Source organism: Panthera uncia (assembly GCF_023721935.1).
Source record: "Panthera uncia isolate 11264 chromosome A3 unlocalized genomic scaffold, Puncia_PCG_1.0 HiC_scaffold_11, whole genome shotgun sequence".
NCBI lineage: Eukaryota > Metazoa > Chordata > Mammalia > Carnivora > Felidae > Panthera > Panthera uncia.
The window spans coordinates 12,310,149-12,329,557 of record NW_026057578.1 but is presented as its reverse complement, the minus strand read 5'-3'; the positions used below and the strand labels follow the sequence as shown (position 1 = coordinate 12,329,557).

Below are 19,409 nucleotides of genomic sequence, written 5' to 3'. Positions count from 1 at the left end.
CTGAGCATGGAACCTGCTTGGGATTCATTCTCTGTCTCTCTGTCTCACTCTCTCTCAGTCCCTCTCCCCCTCTCCCCCTCTCCCCCGCTTGCTTTCTCTCTTTCTCTCTAAAATAAAAAACAAAAAAGTACTGTTTAAAAAAAAAAACAAAAAACAGCTCCCCGATTTAACATACAGAGTAGATCTCAAGGATTTTGGTTTTTCTTTGGTTACGTAACTAATGAGCAGTTTACAAAAACGGCTATATAACTAATAAAACCTGCCTTAAATACATGATTTCATCTTAGGGCCTCTTTTGGTGGGTAGTTCATGTTTTTTTTGTAGAAGTGGAAATTAAAAAGAGGGCTAACCGTTATTAAATATTTCTTATATGTCTGTCATGCCATGGGTTTTTCACAATTAATGGTAATCCTGTGAGTAGGTCTCCCGTTTTATAGACGAGAAACCTGAGGCTCTGGGAGATTGAGCAACCTGACCAAAAGCTGATCGGCCAGCAAGTAGCGGAATAGGATTGAATATGAATTGTCTGACTCAAAAGCTCATGCTGCTCCCAGTGGGCACGAAGTGCAGAATTTCTGAATGTACTTGAACATGATATGGAGACTGTTCAGTGGAGACATTTCGAGAACAGTTTTGCCTCAGGTCAACTTGGTTTTCATATTAATCGGTCCTGATGCTCCAGGTGCACAGCCGGCTGTCCCCTCTGAGACACATGGACAATAAAGGCAGCACCTGGTCATTTTAACCCAGTGGACATTAGAATTTGCTACAAAGGCGTAAGGAGATTTTGTTTCCTTTGAACGTAGTCTCCTGTGCGAGCCTCGTGCCTTGATCTGTTTCTCTTCATCGGTAAACATGCAACCCAATTGAATTTTATTTTGGAATCGGTCTTTTCGTTATGTTCTTCAGAGTGTCTCCCTTTCCTTTCGGGGGCGATGTGGACACAGACCAGTTTTGTAGCTTCAGCCTCACATGTTTTTGAGGCTATGCATCTACCAGTTTTTGCCTTTCTTCTCTTGCCTTGGGCAAAAAAACAGTCAGACTTCAGCTTATTATTTAGAACAATGTATTTTTCTTCAAATGTCTGCTGTTCAGTATTACAGTGGGGAATGTAAGCTATGAACAATAACTGAACAGCTGTTTTTTTAAGATTTTATTTAAGTAATCTCTACACCCAACTTGGGGCTTATTTTTTTATTTTTATTTGTATTTATTTACTTTTTTTTAAATGTTTATTTACTTTGACAGAGGGAGAGAGAGAGAGAGAGAGAGAGAGAGAGAGAGAGAGAGAGAGAGAATGAATATGAGCGGGGGAGGGGCAGAGGGAGAGAGAGGGGGGCAGACTCCGAAGCAGGCTCCAGGCTCTGAGCTGTCAGCACAGAGCCCGACGCGGGGCTTGAACCCATGAGCTGTGAGATCATGACCTGAACTGAAGTCAGATGCTCCACCGACTGAGGCACCCAGGTGCCCCCAACATGGGGCTTATTAAACTTAGGACCCCGAGATCAAGAGTCGCACGCTCCCCTGACTGAGCCGGCCAGGTGTCCCTGAACAGCGGTTCTTGTCCTCTTTACACCCAGTGCCCGGCACAAAGTAGATGCTCTCAGGAACAGGACCAGGGTGAGGCAAGTGAGGCACAAAGGTGCAGACTAGAAGGAGGCCTCACGCTCATGGTTGGAGTGAGGGTCTCCTCGCATTTTGTGCTCTGGGTGCCTTGCTTGCCACACCCTGATCCCTAGGCCTTTAAAACTTCACTTAAAACTGCGTTATGCAGGGGCGCCTGGGTGGCGCAGTCGGTTAAGCGTCCGACTTCAGCCAGGTCACGATCTCGCGGTCCGTGAGTTCGAGCCCCGCGTCAGGCTCTGGGCTGACGGCTCGGAGCCTGGAGCCTGTTTCCGATTCTGTGTCTCCCTCTCTCTGCCCCTCCCCCGTTCATGCTCTGTCTCTCTCTGTCCCAAAAATAAATAAAAAACGTTGGAAAAAAAAAAAAATTTAAAAAAAAAAACTGCGTTATGCAAAGAAATCTAAAGCTTGACACGGTTTCTTGATTAGCTTTTTCTACACTCAGGGTCATTAGTAATTGTTATTCAGTGATGATGAAAGGATGAATGCTTTTGACTAGTTTGCCATCACGTGGAACGGTCAGCCTGCTTTCAGTGCAGTATGTCTCCATTTGCCTCCTCTCTGTGCATGTTCTTACATCTGGAACCTTCTCTTCCAGGCAAACCCTATTCGCTAGTGCTGACACTGCATATGTCCTAGCATACTCCATTATCATGCTAACTACAGACTTGCACAGCCCTCAGGTAAAATATTTTAGTGATTTATATATTGCAGCAGCTAAATAAGGAGCTTTATTTGGACCACTGGATGTTTTCTAAATTGTTTTTTATTTTTTTTAATTTCAGGTAAAAAATAAAATGACAAAAGAACAGTATATTAAAATGAATCGGGGTATCAACGATAGTAAAGACCTACCGGAAGAATACCTCTCAAGCATATATGAAGAAATAGAAGGCAAGAAAATTGCAATGAAAGAAACAAAAGAGCATACGATCGCAACCAAATCAACTAAGCAGAGTAAGGTCTAATGGCAAATTATTTTTATTCTAAATTTCAAGTGTATTAGAGTGCATGATTAAGTCCCTTGATAATAAATCTAATTTGTGTATCTAGACATCTGAATAGCAAATGTGTTTAAATTAGTTATTGTGATTATGTTGAGTCTTTTCATAATTATAACCATCTTCTTGCTAAATTTGTGATTAGCTACAAGAAAGAATTTCAATGAGTGATCTGAGAGCCAAATTACCCCCACAAAATGTTCCCTGAAACTGCTTTAATGCCACTGGTGATTGTGCCAACGTTGGTGAGGATTCTGTTAAGTAAGGCCCACGGCACGATCAGTTTCAGCCCAGTGTAGGGGTTTAGAGCACCGGCTGTAGAGCCACGCTGGCTGGGCTCAGGTCCCACCTCTACTGCTTACTGGCCAAGGTACTAGGCCTCTCCTTGCCTCATTTCCTCCTTCAGTAAAATGGTAATATTCAGAACATGCTCATGGAGGTGGTCAGGGGGACTTGTGTGCCTAGCACATAGCAAGCTGTCCGTGGGTGTCACACTCCCCTATTTCTTTGTAGGTGTAGCTAGTGAAAAACAGCGACGGCTGCTGTACAATCTGGAGATGGAGCAAATGGCTAGAACAGCCAAGGCCCTGATGGAGGCCGTGAGCCATGCCAAAGCCCCGTTCACAAGTGCCACACACTTGGACCACGTCCGGCCAATGTTCAAGGTGAGTATACTGAGAAGTGAGGACCCGGCTCAGCCTGATTCTGGAGGTGACCAGCTAGAAGCTAACCAGCCACCCTGTGACGGTGAAGAGGTTGAGGAGAGGAAAGGCCAAGTCTGGGTGCTTCTGTCTAAACGGTAACTAAAGTGAGTCCTTCCCAGAAGCCCTTATGATGCCGGGGATGCACCAGCACTGGCCACAGGCACAGGCTCTGTGTCGGAATGGCTGGTTTGCCACTTCATAGCTCTGTGACCTGGTTCGGGTTACTCAGCGTCTCATCATCTGTAAAATGGGGACAAATACAGGGTTGTTGTTAGAGCTGCGGGGGTATTGAATGAATGAATAATTATTCAGGCAAAAGAGATCATTTTAACATCTCACCTCAGTGGCCTCAGGGTTAGTTTACCAGATGAAATTAGCTGGAAGTAAAGAATAATGTCCTGAAGTCCTTCTATTTTTAAGATGTCTAAAAAAGATACATGTTTTATATACATAGCACATAATTTTTCTCTAAGATATTTTTATAGTAACTATCAATATCCTCTTAGATTTTTGTGAAGCTTTATTTCCAGGGAATTCACAACAAAATTGGAGGAAAAATAAAGTCTAAATAATTTGAACTAGGAAACTTTCAATAAACTAAGTTTATAGAATATAAGTTACTTATAGGTTTTATTTTGCATGCCAGCCTCTGATTGGCAATGGCTGCCTGCTGCGCTGTGAATGAAGGATTCTCGTGCCCTGAATAGACTCAGGAGGGAGTGGGCCCTCCAGTTGATTAATGATGTCTGTCACGAGCGCAGGTACTCCAGCCACGTATTTATCTTCCTTCCTTTTGAACCACACGTCTAGTAAAGAGCGTATCTGTAGTGCTGTTGTGATACCTTTGACCACAGATTAGGAGGAACTATTTTATATTGTGAATGGAATAGGCTGAAAGCAAAATAGTGATGACTCTGGCATCCTGCCTGTGCTCATAAGTAGCAGTGTGGTCTCTAATGGCTGTTGCCATGCTACAGTTGTAGCATTTGAAACTTTGCTCCCTTTTAGCTGGTGTGGACACCACTGCTGGCCGCCTATAGCATCGGACTGCAGAACTGTGACGACACAGAAGTGGCCTCCCTGTGCTTGGAGGGCATCCGGTGTGCAGTCCGGATTGCCTGCATCTTTGGAATGCAGGTGAGTTTAACAAAGCTCCAACGATCCTGGTGGGCTGTGTGCCTTTGGATTTGGCAAAACTTAGAAGCTACCAGCTATTTCCACCGAGCCAGAAATTCTCAGCAAGCTCCTTACTCATGCCTGCTGAGAGGGAGCCCACAGATTTATGCTGACAACAGTCTCCTCTGTGGGAAGAATTGGAGATTTGGATTATAACCTTCTTTAGGGGTGGGTGGGTTTCAAGCTACTTGACAGGGCTTGACAAAACAGACTTCCTATCCGTCTGACTAATTTGTGTGCCCTAGTGCTTAAAATATTACTTTTCCTTTTAAGATCCGTTTTTATTATAATTTCCTTCATATCTAGGTCTTCTCTGGGAGAGACTAATAATTTACTGCAAAATGAATGTGTCTGTAAACCTTTGAATCTTGAAAAACGCAAGCAACTGAACAGAATACGATTCTCAAACTGCTAGGAAATTAGGAAATCGTCAGTTCCATGCATTACTTCTTAAATAAGAATTTGCACCCATTTATTTTGAAAAACTCAAATCTATTCCCGCTTACTTTACAGTTAGACATTTTCTGCTGTACCAAGACCACAGGCTTTGACCTCAGTCTGGGTTTCAGAACCATGTGACCTTGGCCCAGCTAACTTCTCTGTAAGACACTCTTGATTTCCTCATTTGCAGAGTTGAGAAAATAGGCCTACTTTGCAAGATTGTTGCAGATACTACTGCAGATGTTACAGTGTAAACATTTCAACACTTTTAAACATTTTTTAATGTCTATTTAAAAAACTTATTTTTGAGAGAGAGAGCAGGGGGAGGGGCAGGGAGAGAGGGGGCACAGAGGATGCAAAGCAGGCTGTGTGTTGACAGCAGAGAGCCTGACGAACCGTGAGATTATGACCTGAGCCGAGGTTGGATGCTTAATCAGCTGAGCCACCCAGGCGCCCTGAGTGTATGTGACGATCTTAACATTCAACAGATTCCTCTCCCACTCCCTCCAGAGGGAATAGAACCTGGAACTTAAGTCTGAGGTCAGCTGCAAGGGAGAGAGCTGGCTCTCAGCCATGAGGTGTGCAGGGATGTTCCGGGAGCAGGAGGACGCCAGCACCGAATAACTGGCCTGATAATGTGCGTGAAGTCTGTTAGGCGATATGTATACAGAAGGTGTCAGAAGCCCAGTACACAGTCCAGTCGATGTGAAAACGGTCACGCTAAGGGTGGAATCTGAGCGTTGTCTCTTGTTTGGGCTTCCGTTACAGCTGGAGCGAGACGCCTATGTTCAGGCTCTTGCTCGCTTCTCCCTGCTGACGGCCAGCTCCAGCATCACAGAAATGAAGCAGAAAAACATCGACACCATAAAGACGCTTATTACGGTGGCACACACCGATGGCAACTACCTTGGGAATTCCTGGCATGAGGTGTGTTTCCTTTGAAAGCTTGGTAAATGCCTTTTCTTAGGGTGACTCCCAGCATTCCTTTCATTCATTGTCTATCTGTCTTTGGTCAATTGCATTTTTGGAACTACAGTGACACCTGACTTTAACTCTGGGTTTTCCCTTATCTTTCAAATATGTCACATATCTGAGAGTCAGCCTGTGTGGCTGCAGACGGCAGGTGGGTTCACATGCACCCCCTCATGGGGTTCCCGTGCCCCCGCAGTTCATGTTGCACAAGCACAGCTGTGTTGCAGTGGCTTTCCTCCCACCCGAGTGCTGCTTCCCCAGCCCTTATGCGCCTCCTGGAAGCTCCTAATGCCAGTGTGTAGATTTAGAAAAAGCTGGGAGCCTGATCTGAAAAGAAAGGTCAACATTTACAGTAAGCCACTAAGGAGATTGCCGGTGGGTTTACGTTTTTCCTTCAATAACATTCTAAGGTGCTCATCTAAAGATAATTATTTGTGGGTACAGACATGTGTTTGAAAGGTCATTCATTGAAATTTTAGTTATCATAGGAAAAAGATTGTATGAGAAACAGCCTGGATGTCCCAGCAATGAGACATTGCTCTTTAAAAGAAAATAGAACAAAAGTGTGGTAGGCCATTCCTTAGAGTGTTATGAGGCCATTTGAAATAATGTTGCTGAAGGGGGGGACAGCCAGACATACGTGCTCCTTGATGGAAGCACACAGTACCACCCACGAAATGCTTCTGCCCCCACCTGCAAACCGAGTCAGTCCAAGCCTGTACTGCCAGTTTGCGGGAAATCTAGGGGCCAGAGGCATGTGTAAATGAGATCATGTCCATCAACTATAGGAGATGAAAACCCCCCCCCCCCCGACTGAATGACCAGGCTCTTCAACAAATAAGTGACAAGGAAAATAATGAATGGAGTCTTAAAAAAGACTTTAGGGGCGCCTGGGTGGCTCAGTCGGTTAAGCGTCCGACTTCAGCTCAGGTCATGATCTCGCAGTACGTGGGTTTGAGCCCCACGTCGGGCTCTGTGCTGTCAGCTCAGGACCCTGTTTCGGATTCTGTGTCTCCCTCCTCTCTGCCCCTCTCCCGCTCATGCTCTGTCTCTAAAAAGACTTTAGAGAAAAAAATAAAAATGATTTTGTGTCATGGAAAGGTGGTCACAGTATATGAAGTAAAAATTCATTTTAAACGTACATAGAGAATGAGGTTTGAACAGATAAAGAAAAACGTTAACATCCTGAGTGATAGAATTAGGTAGGCAATTTATTTTCTGCTTTTTTTCCCTTAAGTTACATTACCTGATTTCTCTACCATTTGTGTATATTGCTTCTTGCTTTAAAGAGAAAATTGTGAAAAAGTGGAGGTGAGAGAGTGCAGAGTTGCGGGGACTGTGGGCACCTAGAGGGAAGATTGCTGCCTCCTGCCCCACAGAGTCCTTAAGGGGGAAGGGTCCCCGGTCCCCATCCCCCCCCCCCCCCCCCCCCCCCCCCGGGCTGCACTGCGGGGGGCCGGGCTGGGTGTGCACCTCTGCCTGCCTGTGTGTGGCCTGCAAGTCTCTCAGTCCCCAGGCCGTACCTCTGTGGGGTACCATGAGGAGAAGGGAGGTCATGGCGCGGGAAAGGGATCAGAACTGCGTTTGGCAGGTGGTAAGGGCTCAGTAGGTGTTAGCTGTCCTCCTCCCCCTTATCATGGCACACACCTTCGTCCTCTTCCACCCAGCCTTTCCTTTCTCTGTCACAATCCTGGAGTTTTCTGTATTAGAAAAGATGAAGTTGCATGGGGTGGGGGTGGAGAGGGCTGGGTTGGTTTGGGTTTTGTTTTGTTTTGTTTTATTTTATCTCTATGCCCAGTGTGTGGTTTGAACTCATGACCCCAAGATCGGGGACATGCTCTGGTGACTGAGCCAGCCAGGAGCCCTGGTTTTTTTGTTTGTGTGTATTTTTTTTTTTAAGTTTATTTATTTTTGAGAGAGAGCATGAGCGGGAGAGCGGGGGAGGGGCAGAGAGAGAGGGAGACACAGAATCTGAAACAGGCTCCAGGCTCCGAGCTGTCCGCACAGAGCCCGACTCGGGGCTCGAACTCACAGACCATGAGATCATGACCTGAGCCGAAGTCGGACGCTCAACCGACTGAGCCACCCAGGCGCCCCTATTTTTTAAGAAATAATTTCCTGTCTTCTGAGAAGTCATAACGTCTGATGAGTCAATAAGTAGCCACTTTGTTTCGTAGAACTTTTTTTAACCTGGGAGGCATGATCTATGTGGGGTTCCTGCTGGTTGCCAAGTCTGTAGCAACACCTGGAAATGTGAAAATGAATTACCACCTATGTGATGGTCAGAAACCTTGAGAAATCAGACTTGGAACCAAGAAGCCCTCAGCCACAGGTTGTTGACATACTCAAGACTCTGGCCATCCTCAGCTTCTGGAAAAGGGAGGGAATTCATAGTTTCCTGGTAATAATTTAATAGTATTGTATATGGAGCAATCAGAGGATAGCTCTTTCTGGTAGAATTAAGTACCTTTCTCAGTCAGCTGGAAGGCAGTCTATAATAACAGAAGCGCTCCATGGTATAACGGGCTCCCATACTCTGACATCGGATGATAAAGTCAACACGAAAGGCAATACTCAGCTTTAGTCACAAATTCCCGTGAAAATCCCTTGGGAAGGGTTTACCTGGGGATCTCCACGCTGTCCCACAATCAGTTTCTTGGAACCAGTTTTTCCTCTGGTGGAAGTTGGGACCAATCTCTGTTTCTTCAGATAAGTTTCAGTTGAGGGAGGGCTTGTGTGCAGGTATGACTTCTCAGCCCCAGAACCACCCCACAGGGCTGGAAAGGTGCAGCCTTTCTTCCCGCCGCACCCCCATTCTGGGACATGTTCTCAGCCAGCCAGCCAGCCAAACAATAATCAGCTATTTTAAGTGAACAAAACAGTCAGTGCCCTGCTGGGACTTAAGGCAGAGAACAAGCAAATAGATGGCAAAACGCCAAAACGTGGTAAGCGCTGAGGGAAAAAAAAAAAGTGTTACCAGGGGATGGTGGTGGAGAGGGTGTGTGATCTCAGGGCAGTTAAAGGAGGTCTCTGAGGGACACACGTGTCTGAGGTGGAAGTGAGCCATAGGGAAGAGCGTAAGGAACATATTCTAGGAATAAGGAACAGCAGGTACAAAGGCTCACGACGAGCCATGTCAAGTTAATGGAGCAGCAGGGAGACTAGTGTTTTATGTGTCTGAGGAGTTCATTAAACATCCATATGGCATAACTCCATTGTACCAGCTTTTCTTTCGGTCATTTTCTCTTTTCCTTTTTAATAGTTTGAAAAAAAAATAGCGAAGTCTGTCTTCCAGGCCCACACTCAACGGGTCGCCTAACCATGACTAGGGAAACCACCCTAAGACCCTCAGATTTTATTCTCACCTGAAAAGCTGTGTTTCAAAGAACTCGTTAATGACTAAGATTGCTAGAAATGGGAACTGGTTTCTTTTTGTATTTTAAAGATGTGAGGTTTTTTTCTTTTTCTTCAGCCTTAGTGGATACTGGTTTTTTTTTTTTTTTTAACGTTTATTTAGTTTTGATAGAGACAGAGCACAAGTAGGGGAGGGGCAGAAAGAGAGGGAGACATAGAGTCCGAAGCAGGCTCCAGGCTCCGAGCTGTCAGCACAGAGCCCGACGCGGGGCTCGGACTCACAAACCATGAGATCGTGACCTGAGCCGCAGTCAGACACTTAACCGACTGAGCCACCCAGGTGCCCCGATACTGTTTTTTATTTTTATTTTTTTTAATTCTAGTACAGTTAACATATAGTGTTATATTAGTTTCAGGTGTACAATACAGTGATTCAACATTTCTATACATTACTCAGTGCTCATCAAGATAAGTATACTCTTTTTTTGGGGGGTGGGGTGGGGGGAGAAGCAGAGGGAGAGAAAGAGAGAGAATCTTAAGCAGGCTCCATGACCAGGACAGAGTCCTACTTAGGGCTCAGTCTCACAATTGTGAGATCATGACCTGAGCCAAAATCAGGAGTCAGATGCTTAACTGACTGAGCCACCTGGGTGCCCCAGGAACTCATTTCTTCATGCCTTCTCTTCATTAGATCTTGAAATGCATCAGCCAGCTGGAGCTTGCTCAGCTCATAGGAACCGGTGTGAAAACCCGCTACTTGTCTGGATCTGGACGTGAAAGAGAAGGGAGCCTGAAGAGCCACACGTTGGCAGGAGAAGAGTTCATGGGCCTTGGCCTTGGTAAGACACCAGGCCCCACGGCTGGCCATCCTGGAGTCACAAGTTAACCGGAATGAAACGCTTCTTGTCTCAGCAGGACTGTTGTGTAAACCTCTTCCTTGTGTGCCAGCTGACAGCATGTTTATTCGTGGAAGTGCAAGTGCTGCTCTGGCTCTCATGTCTGTGCTCGAACTGTTGAGTAAATGCCTATTTTGTCAAAATCAGGGTGCATTACTTTTCTTTCTGTGCATAGAACTATTGGGTGGAGGGCCATTTGCTTTAGAAAGGCTGCAGCGTTAGTACCTAGTGGATATCTGCATCTCTCGATTTTTAGAAGGATTCTTCACCGTCTCTTCCATGTTCATTTGGGGACCTTTTAACTAAATGGTATTCTCATGAAAGTAGAATTCTTTCTCACTGAATCGAGAGACTCCATCAGTGATAGAACAGTAACAGTAAGTAGGGCAAACAGATGTGTGGGACCACATTCGAAACCCTCTGTTTACACATTTGAACGCATTCATTCCTCTGAACAACGCGTTGAGATTGGCACGATTGTCATCCCCATCTTGTAAGTGAGGAAGGTGAGGCTGGGGTGAAGTGACCCGAACAAGACCACACTGCAAGGAGTAGCAGAGGCGGGTGTCAAACCCAGGCTGTCTCCGGGCAGAGGGCAGGCTCCTAGGTCCCACTGCACTGGTTGGAATAGTGCCGGGTAATGTTAAAAGCACAGACGGTGTGAGAGGGGAGGGGTTGTCATAGCATCGCCTCCTTAGGGTGCACACAGGGATGGCTGGCCTGAAGTCCTGGAAAGCATGCCAGACATTCAGCAGGTGGAGGCCATCACATCTTCCAGGAGCTCTAAGTTAGGGTTGTTTAATTCGTATTTGTTTTCCTAAATGTAGGCATTCAATACTATAAAAATGTAAAAGACTGTAAAGGAAAGGAGGTGGTTGGTACAAGCAAAGGAGTTTGTATTTACAGAATAAGAATATATTTTATTCTGTCATCAGTTGAGGGGGCTTGGGGCTTCCCCCCCCCCCCCCCACAAACCCTTCGCATATATGTCCCTTGTTGCTGCAGACTGATGCCACAGAATACTTTGTTCTAAATATTTGACTGTTTTTGAAGCACTGTTGACTTTTGCGCGTTGCCTTCCAGGTAATTTGGTGAGTGGTGGCGTGGATAAAAGACAGATGGCCAGCTTCCAGGAGTCGGTTGGTGAGACCAGCTCGCAGAGTGTGGTTGTAGCTGTGGACAGGTAATGATTTTGTTCTCCAGCAAAGCTGGACTGTCCAGTAGCTTGGCACATCGTCTGTGTCGTTATTGGACTCTCCGCTCATTTGCCTCTTGTGAGTGTGGTGAGCTCCAGATCACTCAGGCTAGGAAGTGGCATCCACAGCCACTCATAACCTTCACGTTCATCTGAATTGGGACCTGAATTGCCTCCTGACCTTTTGAAGAAAAATTATAACTTTAACCTTGTGACCAAATCATGTCAGAAACAAGATTTTTTGCTTGTGCTCATGTTTTAGGTTACCTTGTTTCCTTAATAGAAATTACTTTCATAAAAATGTCAAGAAGGGTTTAAGATTTAAAGCCTACATCCATGAGTGAGACTTGGCCAAATTGATAGTTTCCATTTGTTTTTCCTCCGAACCTTTCCATTCTATCTGTTTACTTGAAACTTGACCTAAACATCTGAGAGAAACACAGGTACTCTCATTTGAACACATTCATTAGGTACCAGTGCTTGAAATGTGAATTTTCTAAAATGAACACGCTCCTGAAACTTACCACCGAATAATCATGTACGCTGCTGTTCATTTGGTTATTGACCCAGCCCGGTGCGTTAAATATAGACCATTTTGCGATGACAGCCGTACAGAATTTTTGTCATAATTTGTATTGTTCTCAGGACAATCCTTAGTATTTTGAATTCTTTGTCAGTGTATTTAATTACCTTGTTCCTGTTGCTTCTCTGCTTCTAAGAGAGACACTCTCTGTAACATACTTTTGACTGGTTTCCCCCACATTTTTCAGTTAGGTTTAGGCTAATAGTACAAAATTTTTGTTCTTCCACTAACCACACTTACTTCTTTTCTGTTTCTCTGCCTCAGCCACATCACGGACCACAGGCAGTCTTGCCTAGCACCACTCTTGTGCTGTTACATTTCTAAAAACCGAGATATAATTCGCATACCATAAGATCTGTTCTTTTAAAACGTACAATTCCGTGGGTTTTAGTATATTTGGAGTTGTGTGGTCATCACCACTGTGGAATTTCAGGGCATTTTCATCTCCCTGTGCTTATTAGCAGTCATTCCCCATTTCCTCTGCCAGTGGTCCCTGAGCCCGTAATCTTCATTCCGTCTATATGGATTTGTGGATTCTGGGCATGGTTCAATTGTCCATTTCTGCTTTCCAGTTCTATCTGTTTGCCTCGTGACTTTGGGGTTTGTTGTTAGATGCATATGTTTGTAATTATATGTTTTCTTGACAGATTTAACCTTTTATGTTATAAAACAGTCTTTGTCTCTACTAATGATTTTTATTTATTTATTTATTTAATTTTTTTTAACGTTTATTTATTATTGAGAGACAGAGACAGAGCATGAGCATGGGAGGGACAGAGAGAGAGGAGGAGACACAGAACCTGAAGCAGGCTCCAGGCTCTAAGCTGTCAGCACAGAGCCCGACACGGGGCTTGAAGTCAAACCATGAGATCATGACCTGAGCCGAAGTCTGACACTTAACCGACTGAGCCACACAGGCACCCCTCTAGTAATGATTTTTAAATCTCTTGTCTTACATTGGTGCAGCCACCCAGCTCTCTCTTGTTTACTTTTTGATATGCTGTGTCTTTTCTATTGTTTTACTTTCAACCTATTTGTGTCTTTGAATTTAAAGCGAAACTCTTTGGGGGCACCTGTCTGGCTCAGTCAGTAGAGCATGTGACTCTTGACCTCAGAGTCATGAGTTTAAACCCCACGTTGGGCATGGAGCCTACTTTAGCAAAATAATAATCAATAAATCGAGTCTCTTTGGACAGCAGATGGTTGGACCATTTTTTAAGTTTTTATTTAATTTATTTTGAGAGAGAACACGAGATGGGGGGAGAGAGAGAATCCCGAGAAGTGTCTATTACTTTTATTTTATTTTATTTTATTTTTTTCAACGTTTTTTTATTTATTTTTTGGACAGAGAGAGACAGAGCATGAACGGGGGAGGGGCAGAGAGAGAGGGAGACACAGAATCGGAAGCAGGCTCCAGGCTCGGAGCCATCAGCCCAGAGCCTGACGCGGGGCTCGAACTCACGGACCGCGAGATCGTGACCTGGCTGAAGTCGGACGCTTAACCGACTGCGCCACCCAGGCGCCCCGTGTCTATTACTTTTAATTATATCTATTAAAGTATCTATTTACATTTAATTATAATTTAATTGCTGATATATAGGATTTATATCCGCTCTTTTGCTCTTTTTAAAAATGTGTCATTTTTGTTCTCCCGTTCCTTCATTATCACTGCCTTCTTATATGGTAAGATATTTTCTAGTGTATCATTTTACTTTCCTCGTCTGTTTTACTATATTTTTTGAGTGTTTTTCTTACTGATTGCTTTGGGGATCATGATTAGTAACATTTTAACTTTGAACATTTGACTTTGAATTAATGTCCACTTAATTTGAATAGTCTGAAACATGTCTTCTGTATAGCTCCATTCTCTCCCCTCTCCTTTGTGCTGTCATATGACTTACATGTTTATACACACCTGCCCGTCAACACGGTTTACAATGATTACCTTCGCTGTCCTCGAATCGGGTAAATAAAATGAGTTACAAACAAGAAATACCTATTTCCCCACGCACTTACCTTTACCAGTGCTCTTTATTTCTTCAGATTCTTTTGAGTTATTCTCTGTCATCCTTTCATTAGAACCTGAAGAACTTCCTTTAATATTTCCTATCGGGTAGGTTGGTTAGCAATGAATCATCTCCGATTTTGTGTATCTTGGGATATTTTAGTTACTCCTTCATTTTCGAAGGTAAGTTTTGCTGCATTTAGAATTCTTGGCTTATAGTCTTTTTGTTTTGGCACCTTAAATATGATATCCCACTGCCTTTTAGCCTCCGTGGTTTGTGATGGGAAATCAGCTTTTCATTTTCCATAGGATCCATTATGCAGTCACAAATCTCTGCTCTCTTTCTACTTCCAAGATTCTCTCACGGTCTGTGCCTTTCATCATTTTGATTATTATATGTCTGAATGTGGATCTCTTGAGTTTATCTTACTGGAGTTTGTTGAGATTCTAGAATGTGTAGATTGTTTTTCATCAAATTTGGGGTATTTGTAGCCATTATTTCTTCAAAAGTTCTTCCAACCGCTTTCTTTCCTCTCTTGTTCAGACATCCCTCATGTATGTCTATATATTTGATAGTGCTCTACAGGTCTCTGAGGCTCTGTTCACTTTCTTTTTAATTCTTCTTATGTCTGTTTATCACACTGCATAATCTCATCTGACCTATCTTCAAGTTCACGAACTCTTTGGTCAGCTGAAAACTGCTGTTGAGCCCCTCCAGTGAATTTTTCATTTCAGTTTTATGATTTTCAACTCCAGAATTTCTGTTGGGTTATTTATTACTTTTTTAATATATTTATTAATATTCTCTATTAATGAGACATTGTTCTTATCCTTTCCTTAAGTTCTTTGAACATATTTGAAATAATCATCTTTAGGTGTTACCTGCGTGGCTCAGTTGGTTAAGCATCCAACTTCGGCTCAGGTCATGATCTCACAGCTCGTGAGTTCGAGCCTTGCATCCGGCTCTGTGCTGACAGCTCAGAGCCTAGAGCCTGCTTTGGATCCTCTGTCTCCCTCTCTCTCTGCCCCTCCCCTGTTCTCTCTCTCTCACACACACACACACACACTCTCTCTCTCTCTCTCTCTCTCTCTCAAAAATAAACATTAAAAATTTTTAATAAAAATAAAATAATCAACTTTAAAACTTTAGTAAATTCAATATCTAGGTTTCCTCAGGGACTGGATCTGTTGTTGTTTACCTGTAAATAGGCCATCGTTTCTTGTTTCTTTACATGTCTTAACAATTTTTTGTTGAAAATTGATACTTTAAAAAATACATTGAGACAGCTTTGGGTATCAGGTTGCCCACCACACACCCAGGGTTTATTATTGTTGTCATTGCTATTAGTTTGTTGAATGACTTTCCTGAACTAACTATATAAAGCCTGTATTCTTTTCGCATATAGCCACTGTCTGCTCATTTGGTCTTTGTGATCAGCTAAGAATTGGACAAAGATCCCATATGCCTGGGACTGTTAAGCATGCCAGCCTTTGCTGCGGAGTTTTGAGTGTGTTTTGGGGTGCCCCTCTGATGCTCTGGCATGTTGTGTTGTGCCTTAAGGCCTGCCAAAGATGAGCACTTAGGGCCCTGTCCTGTCTTCCGTGGGTGTGTACAAAGCCTTACCCATGTGATGGCTATCTAGATCACCAGGAATATGGTAGAGCTTTTTATTACTTTTTTTTTTTAATATTTTTTTTTAATTTTTATTTGAAAGAGGGAGAGAACGTGCATGTGTGCACATGCGAGTAGGCAAGAGGGGCAGAGGGAGAGAGAGAATCTCAAACAGGCTTGACACCCAGTGCAGAGCCCAATGCGGGGCTCAGTCCCATGCCCCCGGGATCACAGCCTGAGCCAAAATCAAGAGTCAGACGCTCAACTGACTGAGCCACTCAGGCGCCCCTGGTGTACCTTTTTAAAGCCTCCCGTGGACACCTTATTCCCAACTTTTCCTTTTAAATTTTTGCCCAGGTCCTTGTTTGACCTGGTCGTACTCAGGTAGCTGCATTGTTCATTGGTTACACAGATTGCTTGTGACAAAAGCCCCAGAGAAAAGGCTGTTTGAACTGAACGAGGTCTGTGTCAAATATGGACAAATCCTAGAAATGAGGGTTCCCAGGGTACTGTGCCAGGCAGGTCACACGTCAGTTCCCTGAGAATGGTATTTTGGGGGAAATTCCAGGACTGTTCTGTTCTCTCCTGTGGAGCTAGGTTGCTGGTCTCACAGTTACTTTGACTTCAGAGCGGTTGGTTTTCAACACTCCCATGGAGCTGGGGAGACAGTAATGGAAATAGGCCAAGTTAAAACACCGTCGTGTCTTCTATTCATACCAAGATTTAGCCATTTTTCTTGAATGAGCATTTTATCAGCCTTTGGTAATTTCCAGAGTCAGTCCTAGAAGAGTTGGTTTTGGTAAGTTTTTTTGCCAAAAAAAAATTGTTTTGTGTGTTTGTGTTCATCTTATGGAGGAGCACCTTTTTAGTATATTTGTTAATATTCTCTATTAGAGAGACATTGTTCTTATCCTTTCCTTAAGTTCTTGGAACACATTTGAAATAATCAACTTTAGTTGATTTAGTTGACAGTGTCCCACTGTCATGACATCACATGCTGTTATACTTTACTCCCCCTTCCTCCTTTTGATGTGTCGCTTTTTCTTTCTACTGTTGTAGGCATTTCTGCTTTCACCTCAGTTCATTTACCAGTTCTGTGCCTCTGATGCCTCCTCATTTATTTTAGTAGAGGTGCCAGACCCAAAACGTTTCCTTTTTTGCCTTTTCTTCAGTGTTTGAAATTGAAACTCAGCTTCCAAATCTAACTTTGATCTTACTGTGTCTGAAATTATCTTCCTAGAATTTTTACTGGATCTACCAGACTGGATGGAAATGCCATAGGTATGTATTTGTCACTCACATGTGACAGCTACAGAATCATCATGTTGTGACTCTCTGGCCGTTACTAATGAAGCCTCGCATGTGTTGTTGGGTCCGGCCTGCAGTTGACTTTGTCCGCTGGTTGTGTGCCGTGTCCATGGACGAGCTGGCCTCCCCCCACCACCCCCGCATGTTCAGCTTGCAGAAGATTGTGGAGATCTCATACTACAACATGAATCGGATTCGGCTGCAATGGTCCCGAATATGGCATGTGATTGGAGATCACTTCAATAAGGTAACTCTTCACATTCAAAAACTACTCCATCGATGTCCAGAAAAAGGCAGGCAGCTGTATTCAAAAAAGAAGTGATTGAGAGTGTAGGTGCCTGTACACATTTCCGTGCTATCCGAGAGTAGAGCATTCCTGTGAAACCTTTTGTAAGCTGAAATGATGTAAAGCAAAGAGGTAGTTACCGTTAATTTGTATGAAAAGTTTTTTGAGCGTCCCCAGACCCCCCGAATAACCTTTCTCAGGCATTTCTGATACTTCAGGACACATCTTGCTAACGAAGCACGGAATCGAGATAAAGCCCAGGTGCTCAGTGAGAGTTCAAAGCTCTGGCAGCTGGATGCCAGAGGATGCCAAGTGGAGTTCCCGGGGTGGGGGCTTGGTGACACCAGTCCGGCCTCTGGAACAGCTCGCTGCAAAACAAGTGCTGAGTGTTATGTTCCCTTTTCACCTTCTTTTGTAAAAGCAGAAGTTCTCTTCAGTTTTGTTTTTTTTTTTGGTTCGCAAAAACTGACACTAAGGCAGGTCTTTCAGAAAAGCAAAGCAGTGCCACCTGACTTTGCGAGAAGCAGAGGACACCCGTAATTCGTTTTCCCTGCAGAGCGTATTTACATATTGCTAGAACTCGGGGAGCGTGGAACTAAAGTGGTATTGGTACCAAAAATACTTGACTGTCCCCTGCCCAGGTTGTAGGCTGACGCCACAAACATCGTCATAGTCACTGGACCAACACTGGTATTAGAGCACATTGCAAAATCCTGTGGTGTCTTCTGAACGACCAGAGATTAAAATGAAGTTCTGTATGTTTCACTGTTAAACGTCCCTGCTGCTTCTTTTGGCTTTCTTTGCCATAGCTCTCCTAAAACCTTTGTTGAGAAAACTAACATTTATTTTTAAATTAGAAGCAAGTAGAGGTTTGTGTGTTTTGAAACTGACAACTACTGGAAACCAGACTACGCTTCTTTGTTTCCGCTGGAAGTTTCATCGTGTACACGTAGGCACTTGCACACATCTGTTGAACACACTTTACAGATCAGAACATATACGTACCATGTGTGTGTGGATGCGTCTCTGATGCCATCGACTTCTTAAAGGAAAAGTAATAGCTAAATTATACTGTTTACTACCAAAACACACTCCATGATTTCAAAACCATTTCTTCACTCCTGGAGATAGAGTTCTAATACAGATGCTTCAAAGAACTGTGAGTAAAAGATAGTTTATCCAAAAGAGAATCGCACTCTGCATTGAATGGAAGAAGCTTCTAAAAAGAAGTGGTCTGCCACTGGGATACAGAACAGGCAGTAGGATGCTGGTAAAGGGTTTATAGCATCTGTCGATTTCTGTGGTGTAACTACCCCCGCCCCCCACAACCGATTTGAGGCGAAGCAGAATGATATTGGAGAGAGTGGTAGTGCGGATTAACAGGGTTGAGCACCGTTGGCTCTTGTGGGCATCTGCTAACCTGCTTCAGGCCCCAATTGCAATGAGACCTTGTCAGATGCAGTCTTGTATTCTTGTCCAGGTCTGTGACCGCTAAGCTGGAGCAAACATTGCTCATTAATGCCGCGAGATCTTTCCGCTAGCAGCTTTGGAATCCTGTTTTCTCTTAGAAGTGATCATCCAAAAGTGGGGTTTTTTTGGTAAACATTTCCCAATTTTTTCGAGTCTAGATTTTATGTTCGGTGGGACTTGAGAGAGAACATCAGTTTATACAGGTTACTGTTCCCACCTGTGATTCTATTGTCAAGAGTTTTTTTTTTTTCTTTTATTTACTTTGAGAGAGAGAGAGAGAGAGTGCACGCCAGAGAGGGGCAGAGAGAGAGGGAGAGAGACAGAGAATCCCAAGCACAGAACCGGATGTGGGGCTCGATCCCACGAACCGTGAGATCATGACCTGACCTGAAATCAAGAGTCAGATGCTCAACTGACTGAAGGCACCCCTTTTGTCAAGAGTCTTTACGTGCCGGTTCTCAGTTATCTTTGGGCCGCTTATGGGCAGGCCTGGGACATGGGCTGGCAGGTAGTAATTAGACTTTTCGTGGTTGTCAGCTTCATTACAAATGTCTGTTCCATCTCATCAGAACCATTAAGCACAAAGTTGTGGAAAATTCAGTCCCTCCGTCTGCAGCTCGTCATTCTTTCTACCACTTCAGGAAGATGTTGTGCTTCCCCTTGGGAACCGGGGCACGTAAGGGTCTCAAGGTTTGAAGAGATGGTTGGCTGAGTACAGCTGTAACTTAGCTCTTGGAATTCTAGCAGAGTCTTTGGCACAGTCCCATGTTCCTCTTTTAAACT

General features: G+C 44.0%; 1 protein-coding gene across 3 annotated transcripts in view; it reads left to right on the top strand.

Moving 5' to 3' along the window:
• ARFGEF2 (ADP ribosylation factor guanine nucleotide exchange factor 2) overlaps window positions 1-19,409 on the top strand; it is a 100,308-nt gene that overhangs the window by 49,676 nt on the left and 31,223 nt on the right. For all 3 annotated transcript variants that reach the window (XM_049650644.1, XM_049650643.1, XM_049650645.1), the window contains 9 exons: window positions 2,222-2,306; window positions 2,409-2,580; window positions 3,138-3,289; window positions 4,337-4,465; window positions 5,714-5,872; window positions 9,963-10,110; window positions 11,251-11,350; window positions 16,803-16,843; window positions 16,948-17,117. In XM_049650644.1, the coding sequence (XP_049506601.1) occupies window positions 2,222-2,306; window positions 2,409-2,580; window positions 3,138-3,289; window positions 4,337-4,465; window positions 5,714-5,872; window positions 9,963-10,110; window positions 11,251-11,350; window positions 16,803-16,843; window positions 16,948-17,117 (1,156 nt within the window). The remainder of the gene's footprint in view (window positions 1-2,221; window positions 2,307-2,408; window positions 2,581-3,137; window positions 3,290-4,336; window positions 4,466-5,713; window positions 5,873-9,962; window positions 10,111-11,250; window positions 11,351-16,802; window positions 16,844-16,947; window positions 17,118-19,409) is intronic.